This window comes from Vicugna pacos, chromosome 17 (assembly GCF_048564905.1).
Source record: "Vicugna pacos chromosome 17, VicPac4, whole genome shotgun sequence".
Classification (NCBI taxonomy): Eukaryota; Metazoa; Chordata; class Mammalia; order Artiodactyla; family Camelidae; genus Vicugna; species Vicugna pacos.
In genome coordinates, this window is record NC_133003.1 from 43,094,811 (window position 1) to 43,105,225 (window position 10,415).

At 34.0% G+C, this 10,415-nt stretch overlaps 1 protein-coding gene across 1 annotated transcript in view; it reads left to right on the forward strand.

Annotated features, from left to right (window-relative positions):
• Positions 1-5,229, forward strand: part of CNTN6 (contactin 6) — a 146,751-nt gene extending 141,522 nt beyond the window's left edge. Inside the window, 4 exon segments of the mRNA XM_072940774.1 lie at positions 3,223-3,335; positions 4,096-4,264; positions 5,122-5,192; positions 5,194-5,229. Coding sequence (XP_072796875.1) covers positions 3,223-3,335; positions 4,096-4,264; positions 5,122-5,192; positions 5,194-5,229 — 389 coding nt within the window.
• Positions 5,230-10,415: the final 5,186 nt, after the last annotated feature.

A 10,415-nucleotide genomic window follows, 5' to 3' on the forward strand; every position in this document is an offset into this window, starting at 1 on the left:
ATAATAAGATCACGGCCTTCTGAAGCACCTTTTAGAAACTGAAAAAAAACACTTCAACAAAAGGCACTGGCATTAGAGTCACATTCATGGACAAAGATAAGACAAACTATAGACTATGAGAACTTTGCAACAATTATCTGAGACTCTACTGCTTTGTCTGCCTTTAAAAAAGCACATAAAGAACCCAAGTAAGAGCAAAATTATGAAAGGAAAATCTTGAATATATTATATTTAAGAAGTGAATCATTTGCACACTTTGGAACTGTATTATTAGTAACAAACCGCACTGAACATAATTAAAAAATTAATTATGTCATAACACCACAGTGGAGAACAGTTCCACTCAGAGAAGAGAATTCACAGCTACTGAGCTATTTAGTATCTACCACTAAGCAAGCAAGGAACATTTCATATTTTATTCCGTGGAAGCTAAAAATCTTATATACAAGGATATAGATATATTATGTGTGTGTGTGTGTGTGTATATATACATACAAAATCTTTCATTCTGAAAGATTAGAAAACCAGGCCTCCTGAAAGAGCCTGGATATAAATTCAGGTCTCTCTGACATCAAAGCCCAACTTTTTTTACCTTCTAACAAAGCATTCCAAATAATCCATATGATTGGCCATTCATACCAAGAGTTCATTCCTGATAGAACTTTTCTCATTGTATGTCCATGAGATGGCTTACTTCTGCTTTGATAAATGATGAAACAAATGTAAATGTTTCAATATCATCGGCGTAGTCACTATCATGTAGTCAGTAGAAGACAGTTCTGCCTCCCAGCTAGTAGCATCATCAATGGATTCATATTGTTAAAATGAGTACTTTTTATCTAAACATGCAAACAGAACAGGCACTGCAACAGATGAAGCCTTCAGAATCTGTCACTACCAGTGACATCAAAGGAGTAAATTTATATATTTGCTGTATTGATTGTAGATGTTGTTAATGGTAAGCACTTTGTTTTAAAGAACAGAGATAAAAGAAATGTGTCACGAGAGTATACTAGATACTAAAACTGTGGTTTCTTGTGAGAATTTTTATATTATCCCTTTCACAGCAGAGAAAAATATTAGAAAAGGCACTTTGGGATAAGCTGAGGGAAAATAGTCACAAACTATAATTGTTGCCATGAGTTCTTCAGAAATAAAGTATTGACAAGCATTCACTGTGTTTTTACTAAGTGCAAAACTCTGAGGCTTTTAATGATGATTTGGTTTATACTGGCAAGAAATGTACTAGGGCATGGTCAAGCCAATTGAACTGTTTGTCTTATAAATTCATATGGATTACTGTAGGCTAAGCCATGTCAAATGGCCTTGATTATAGGATGGGGTAATGAATGGAAGGGCCACATTGTGTCACCTATGGATCTGCCCACAGTCCAGTACATAATGAGTATGACCTGAGAAAACCACACAGGACCCTGAGTAGTTTCTTGTTAGCCATCTTACTGAAAGTCATTTATTCAGCATATATAAAATGCATGGCTCCTACTATGTGACAAGGACTGTGCTAGTAGTTGGTAATACATACTGAACAGGGCATATGCACTCAATAAATTTAAGGAAACACAGAGCACAAACAGTATAATTCAGTGTGATAAATCCATAATTAAATATGAACTGAGCCCCATCGGAGTAGAGAAGGAAACGTTTATCTCTCTACTACGTCCCAACTGAGGTGTAAGTGACTGGGTAAACAATAGTGATATCTCAGTGGCTTTGGGGAGGCAAGAGATGTTGGAAAATCAAATGTTGGACACCCTGTGACTCTTTCAGTGACACTTAAGACATTAAATAGCAGCTGAGTCAAAACTCCAAAAGAAATCATTTCCATTTCCATCAGTATTGTAATGAGTTAAATATTACGGTCTTTCAGTCTCACAAATTCAAATCGGATGCCAAAAACATCTTGATGGGTAGTTTTATCTTTGCCTCTGCCATCCAGATAAATTATTTTTAATCTCTCCAGTTTCTTAAATCTTAAAAATAATCATGTGGATTCAAATCTTTGAGAAACAGCATGTTGTCATGAGAAAAACCGTATTATAAATCAAGAGACCAGGATTCTTCCTTGACTTAGTCACTCATTAGCTGTATGCTTTTGAATAAGTAGACGTCAAACCATGACTACAGTTTCCTTGCATGTAAAATTTTCCAGTTGGACTAGGTCCATTTCTTTGGAAGGCTGATTCTAAATATGTTTTCCCTTACTTCCCATCACCTTTCTCCCAGACAACATTAATTTCAGGGAACTAAGAGTCACAGTTTGGATTTAGAGTAGATACATTTTAGGATGATCAACTAGTTTGTAATGGTTTTCCCTTTTCAGGGTTCTAAAAACTCTATTTATATTAAGTGACATGCATCTTTCTCACTGCCTAGCCCCAGCTGATTGGGCTAAGATAAATTAAGCCAATCATCAGTTCTTACCTGGAAATTCCAGGTTGGACTATCTCTGAACAAATGAGGTTTGAAACCTCAGCTGTGGTGGGTAGTCATGACTTCTGCCACATATACTGAGAATAATAAAGAGGTAGTCTATGGCAAGATGGACATGCAGCAAACATTACAGTGACGGATAGAGAGATGAATTTCCTGGGTTTTGGACATTTTTTTGTCCCTTCTGAGTCTCTGCTGCTTTCTGCAATGAATTCTAACAGGTAACCCTATGTCCTTCACAATCTGTTACTAATATTTCATTTAAAATGTATTGAGTTATAAACAAACTCAAGTGGTTGTGTTATTTACAGTCAGAGTACTAACTAACACAAAATTAAAAAGTAAAGTGCTACCAGGAATAAACAGCTTTGTGCTGAAAAACGGAAAAAGTTTGCAGACTGAGTTTTTCTGATTTCTGAGATGCTCACTGATTAATGGGAAAATGAAATGTGACATAAAGGAGCCCTCCATCTATGTATATATGGTAAAGGAAATAAACTCAACAGCAGTGATTAATAAATTAATCCTGGACATGCATCATGCCATTATTAATTCATAAGTTTGTTACAAAGGCATTTCCAAATGACCAGAATTTGAATGAATTTGCTTACTCTGATTAGAATTAATATGATATTTCATATGACACTGAAAATATTTTAGCTTCTCCTATGCTAATTATTCAGAACTTGTTTTCTCTTGTCATGTTGATGGGTCATACAGTAACCTTGAACTAATTCGTATTCATCTGGACCTTTGATTTTCTTTTTAAAGCTCCAAGCCAACCACCAGCTAACATTGCCTGGAAACTGACCAATTCAAAATTATGCTTAAACTGGGAGCATGTAAAAACCATGGAAAATGAGTCTGAAGTGTTAGGCTACAAGGTGAGTATTTTGTTTTTTCTTTAATCATATTAATTAACTTACTAAGGAACCAGAAATTTCAGAACCAGATAGGAACATAGTTTATGCACATGGAAATATAGTAATATTTTTTCTAATGTTTTGAAAATATTTAGTATTTCTGCTTTTAAACTTTTCACTGAAAGTTTTATATTCTGAGGTCAGTAATGTGTCACTGAACATTAAGAAATAAAACTTTATAGTATGCAACATTTTTTTCTTCAAGTGACTCCCCTCAACATGAAAAGATGATGGTAAATGTGGGAAGTAAGTATGAGATGAGAATGAAGTCAGAAAGTATATTCAAAGAGAATTCCTAGAACTTAGGCTACAGTTGGATACCATCTTTAAACAACATAAAAGGAATCCAACAAGAGTATAGTCAAATACCCAGAGCAAATCATTTTCATCAGTGGTAATGAACATCATCTCATGGCTAATGCATATAGTATTCAGACATTTGAATGGGTCCAAACTAACCAGTACTTTTCATAGCAAGCTCCAAAGATAATGGCCTCAAGCCACTTAATCAAGAGATATATCTATTCTCATTTCAGAAGCATTGGCCAAAAAGGAAGTATTTTTTTCTTAACAACTAAATTTAAAGAAAAGGCATAGATCAGATGTTTCTGTCCAAGGACTATAGCATTTATGTTGCTCACAGTGTTACAATGTTCCATAAGAGTTTCTGAACCTTAGATAAGCAAGCTGTCCATTTAACTTGGTTCATTATTTTATTCAGATTCTATACCGGCAAAACAGACAGAGTAAAACTCATATATTGGAAACAAACAACACATCTGCTGAGCTTCTAGTTCCATTTGAAGAGGACTACTTGATTGAAATAAGAACAGTTAGTGATGGTGGGGATGGAAGCAGCAGTGAGGAAATTAGGATTCCAAAAATGTCAAGTAAGCTAAATCACCATTGCTGTTGTAGATTTTGAATCCAGGCAGCTGCCAGCATGAAATCTGGGCTCTATGAATTTTTCCAATTCTTGTTTAAATGTTGGGTGAAAAAAATAAAAGGTCTGCGTTTCCATTTTCAATCGTGAGCAAGAGGTGATAAGTCATTTTTCTTTAACTAATCCCTCAAGTTTGTAACATGCTTACATTTTACAGTTTTATGTTTCTTCATTTGAATCTCAAAAAAAAAAAAAACAACCCACAACTGTGTGTCATTGGTAAATGCTTCATTCTATTGGAACAAAAATCAGAAAGTTTTGCCATGGGTACTTGCAGGCTTCTGAGAGCAGGGATAGCAAATATGAAGCACACGTACATATACCTCTCTTCCTGTTTTCGTGGCAGACATCACTAACCAATTAGTACTGCATTTGTACTGAGCTGAGTCAGCACTTTCAAATCCTCTTATTGTGATATTCTAGGCAGGTAGCACCAGTCAGCCATATTTAGCATGTAATAATAATTTATTATTTCCATTTTAGAACAATCACTCCCTTAGGTACCTGAAGCTGTGACAAGCGTTTTAAGTCACAGGCTGCCACATGCTGGCCAATCCTATTCTGCCCTTAAGTCAGACCTGGCCAATTTTGATATTTTTCTTTTTCATTTCTACATTTAAAATCAACATCCTAAGATACAGGGTTAAAAACACTTCCTAAAATTAAATACAATGTAAGTGAAACAAGTGTATTAAAATGTGTTATTAGAATAGAAATAATAGTATGTGTTTTGGTATGTGAATAATTAATCTAACATGTAATTTTACTTTTTTCATGATATTGTTTCATTTTTATATTTTTCAGGTTTGAGTTCCAGAGGAGTACCAGTATTAGAAGCTAGAGTCCATTTCCTGTCAGTTGTTACAATTATTTTGTACTGTTCTGCTATTCAGGCACTTAAATGAGAAATAAAACCATAAATCTCTGAGAGCTTTTTGAAAGCAAATCATTCTGTAAATAAACTATCCAGCCCCTGTTATAAGATACATTCTTACTACAGATATGTTTGGAAAGAAAAAAAATGTATATTAAGGTCTTGTAAATATCCATGTTACAGTAATAAAACAATTTTAAACTCTTTTGAATTTTAAAGTTCACACATGATTACGTACAATCAGAAGGTGCCAAATTAATCCACGGATTTGTCACTGCTGTGGCTTTTAAGTGACTTATATGGGAATATAAATAACTCTCTTGATAACAATGGTCAATATGAAAGAAATTGCAGTTACCATAGCTAAGATGCACATTTTTAATATGCTCCAGACAATGTTCTTCAGTATTAAAAACTGTCACACTATTTGGAAATAAAATATAATTATTTGTTTATACTCGGGGTTCTTTAAAAACATGAGCTATTGCAAAGCATAAGGTGCTTTTATCTCTGAATCAAGTTGGGACAAGAAATAATATGTGCCCAGTAATATATCCATATACTTGATGTTCTTCTCAACTCACTTTTCTAGGAGGTTCAGTAATAATAATGGCAGAAAAAGTGTTTTCTGGCAAAGAAAAATAAAAGGGAAATAAGCAACCCCCAAAGTAATCTAACAACTCTTGTACACAGTAGGCAATTTCTCACAGCAAAGTTTAATTTCATTATCAATTCTGAATTCTCCTAAGGGAGAAGTTCCATGAACAAGTCCCAGGTAATTATTATAAATTGTAAACAATGTGTGTGGCCTTATTTTAATGCAATAAATAAATCTGGGAACAGAACTGCTTAACCAAGTTTTTGACATTTTGGTCTATATATACATATATGTGTGTGTGTGTATGTGTGTGTGTGAGTATATACACACAACAAATATATTATATATAAAATATATAAAAATATAAATATATGTAATATATATTAACCAATTTTTACTGCAGCTATAAAAATAATTCTACTCTGTCCAAAATACAGAAAGATTTTTATAGGTTGATTCTTCTCAAGGATAAATCTATTAAAGTCAGTGGTCTCACTCCTTAGAATTGCACTAGTGGAGCAAGCAGAATGGAAGAAAAGGTTAATGAGTGGGTCCATGTCATTTTATGTAATCATCCATTTCCTTCACAAACAGCCTTGAGGGGGCTGTCCTGATGTCAGCCTGCTCTAGCTCCCAGCCAATCAGGTTTGATGTCCTGGAGAGATGGGAGTGAGAAATGGTCACACTAGTTTTGCCTTTGTAACATGGTGCAACCTCTTAATTATGTTGAAAATATTTGTACTCTCCTTACAACCCTCAAATCACACAATTCTCAAACTGGATTTTATCATTTTCATTCTTTAAGTATTTCACAGCTGTTTAAAATACTTGACATAGTCAACAGCATACAGACAATGACTTTGCATAGTTCAGAACTTGCTCCTTGCCTGAACAGTGTGTCAAATATGCAGTACAAATCAATGAGCCTTATTATGCTGGCACCTTAAGACTTGACTGTGCTTTTATGGAGCAAAATAAACAAGTAAAAGAAAATACCATTTGGCATGCTCCTATTAACAGCTGCCTAAACAAGACATATGTGTATTGATCCGATATACCACTGATGGCAAATGGTCTTACTGGTTTCCTCAATTTGGTAAGAGACAAGATTTACGTCTTCATCTCCAAAATGGAGATTGCGAGTTAAATATACTATGAGATTTGTGCTTTTCCTGATTAAGTGAACTAAATACATAGTCATTTGTGTATGAATCCAAAAGCTAAGTCAGTCCTTATCAATAACTCTTACATATTTGCAGGTATACTTTAATTCATAATCATTGGAGTATTAAATGTCTGTATTAATCAATATCTAACATATTATTTACATGTTCACCCATCCATACTAAAATTTTCAGAATATAACTTGGCATTAATATTAAAGAGTGTGTACTTTGATTCCTAGTTGATTTGAGTCTTTACACTTAGTGAGGCCTTAGGCACATCTTTTATCACCCCCCAAATCACTATCATTAGGATTAAAAGACATAATATACACAAGCATTGAGTATGGTGCATGGAAAATCTGAAGTCATCAACAAACAGAGCTGCTGTCATCTACTGCTATAAACCAAGCCCCTAATGAAATAAGTTACTATACTTAAGTGTCCAACAGACTATGAAAACAGATTCAACTTGTGTTAATGTCAAAATCCAAAACAGCTTCAAGGAAAATGAGCGGTCCACCTACTCAACACTACATGGCACTAAAGAACAGAACCAATGGTGGTTCCATCAATCCATTTCAGGAAAATACTCTGTGTGATATACATACCTCTCTGACATTCAGGAAAGGTTTCCAGTAGATCCCTTTACTGACTGAGTGTACTGAGTGTATTGCTGTTATTAACTGTTATGAACATGATAACTAATTTCCCTAATTCCTACAAGGTGGAGAAAATATGTGATTTCACCAGGAAATGGCCACATAAGAAAAAGAGAGTAAGGGTTAGGACATGACACAGAGAAAATACGACACTATTAAATTATGGGCTTCTCACATAATGTTGACTTCAAATTCAGCTCCATTTTCTCTCTTCTCTTGCAATTCACCTTGTAATCCTTCCATGCCAGTGCACCTTTTCTAACTGTATACCAGAAGGTGACTTACAAGAGGTTATACCTAGTATCTATAATAGCAAATGCAGTGAGAGATGACCTGGAATCTATTTGGACTCCAAATGCAGTAACATAACCATGACTTCCCTTAAGTAAATCTACTATTTTTAAGCTTCCACATGTTATCATTTTGTACTCCATCTTGGGATGTTAGGTTTTATACATTTCCGATATTCCACAGTTATTATTTCATTTTCTATAAAACTATGCATTTAATTCAACAATGTATTTAATTAATTTTTTTATCCTAGAATTCAAGAATTTGGTGATAATATCTCTGTTGAATTCAGTTCTTGAATTAGTCAAGTTCTCCTGGGACATAGAACCAAAAGTATGTGAGGTATGGGGGGGGGGAGAGAAGGTAAAAGGGAGAGTGAGACAGAGACAGAGACAGAGGAAAAAAAAGAGATTGATATATTATAAGGATTGGCATATAATTATGGAGATTAAGAATTCCAAACCCAGGACAGCCAATGGTATAGTTCCAGTTTAAGTCTGGAAACCAAGAGATACAATGGTGTACTTTTCATTCTGGGTCTGAATGTGAAGGCAGGAGAAATACCAATGTCCCACTTGGAAGATTTTTCAGACAAAGAGAAAGAGTTATTTCCTACTGAGCCTTTTATTTTATTCAAGTTTGTAATGAACTGGAGGAGATCCATCCACAATGGAAAAGGTAACCTGCTTCCCTCAGTCTACTGATTCAAATGCACAGACACCCTCACTGACACACCCAGAATATTTTGGTATGCTCTTGCTCAATCAAGTCGACACATACAATTGACCATCACACTTCCCTTTTTGATGATTTTAAATAATTCAATTCTAAAACCCAAAACTTTTGAAATGAAGGTACTGAGACGCTATCCTCAGCTTGTTAATCTGAAAATGTTAGGATTACAAGATCTCCAGGTTCCTTTAAAACCCTATAACTCTACATCAAGCTGCACAGAAACAGCTTTCCTAATATTTCAAAACCCACACAATACTCTGCAAAGCTTTACAGTTTTTCTCTATATTTTCATTAGCCTAAATAACTGCATGGAACTTTTAAAATTTGACTTTATATTACTAAAACAATAGGTAAATTAAATATGTTTTCCAAACAACAAAGAAAACTTAGAGGTTCTGAGAATTGCTGGAGTGTTTTAGTAGTTCCCAAGTGTAAGGCTGTAATAAAGTTTTCACTGATCAGTTAAAAAATGGGACAAATTCAGACAGTGAAGTGAGATTTTAATAATGGACAATTCATGAGATATTTGGGACATTATGACTTTCTTTAGCTTTCTGTGGTGAAGTATTCACTATGATGAAAAGAAGTTGAGTGTAAATATGAGTTTGTTTTATGTGTTTGGTTTTAAAATGTCTTACATGGCAAAAGAGTAGATTACTTTATATAAGTCAATTCAATTATGATTATGATTATGATTATTATTTAAGACTATTCTGAGAAAATCAAAAGTCTGAAAATCATTGGTTCATCTTATCCATTTATTTACTTTTATTTCTTTTATCTCATTACCACTAAATTATTATCTGTCTCCCTCATTATTTTCAATATCCTGTTCTTGACAGTGATTGGCACAGGCCTGGGCAGAGAGAATGATGTTTAAAACACGTATTTTGCTTTCTGGACTGATTTATACAGTCAACTGTCAGGCAATTTGTGTTCCCTTAGTTTTCTCAGGAAAATAAGTATTTTTCTCTTATAGGCCTGACTAAAATAGTAAGCTAACCTAAACTGCAGATTTAGGTGACTAAATAATATATTCTTAAAAGAAATAAAGTAAAATTTTTAGACTACAGTAGTTTTTGAGAAAATATCAAGCATGCTAAATTATTTTCCTATTTTCAAAACCATATACTTCATAGTCTAGCTGGGTATATCTTAAAAAATACTTATCTTGTCCAAGGCAAACTCAAGAGAGAAGCAAACTTGGAGACTCTTTAAATGAAGGTAGCAAGTTGAAGCTAAATTAGAGAGAAAGGAATCCTGATGTTTTAACATGGTTTGTTGCTCCTCCTGCCAGTGAAAGACTAGGAAGTATGCTAGGCTGAAATCTCTGCAGGTCTGTCATGCTGTTCTTGATACTGAATGCTGTATTGGATAGGTATCTGTTCTTGGACAATAATTAATTAATGTTTGTAAATCACTTTGAAGATGAATAGCACTTCATCAGTTGTAATAATTTTTATGATGATGATTTTTTCCCCAGAAGTATATTAATTTTTTGCAATGGAACTCTGAAAAAGCATGCATTAGTAACTAGGGCAGGTACTGTATCTAGAGGAAAACAGTAATTTAGAAGTTTGAAAGGTAATAATTTTGAGATACTGAAATTTTAGCTGAATTCATAACAGCCTGTATGGACTAAATCATTTTAATTTCAAACATGAGGCAATCTACAGCTATTTTTGATTGATTTTCCATCTTGTGAAGTAAATGTCACAACAACAGAATTTGTTACTGCTATTTACTCAACAAATCTCAAGTATTCTCGAGGGCTT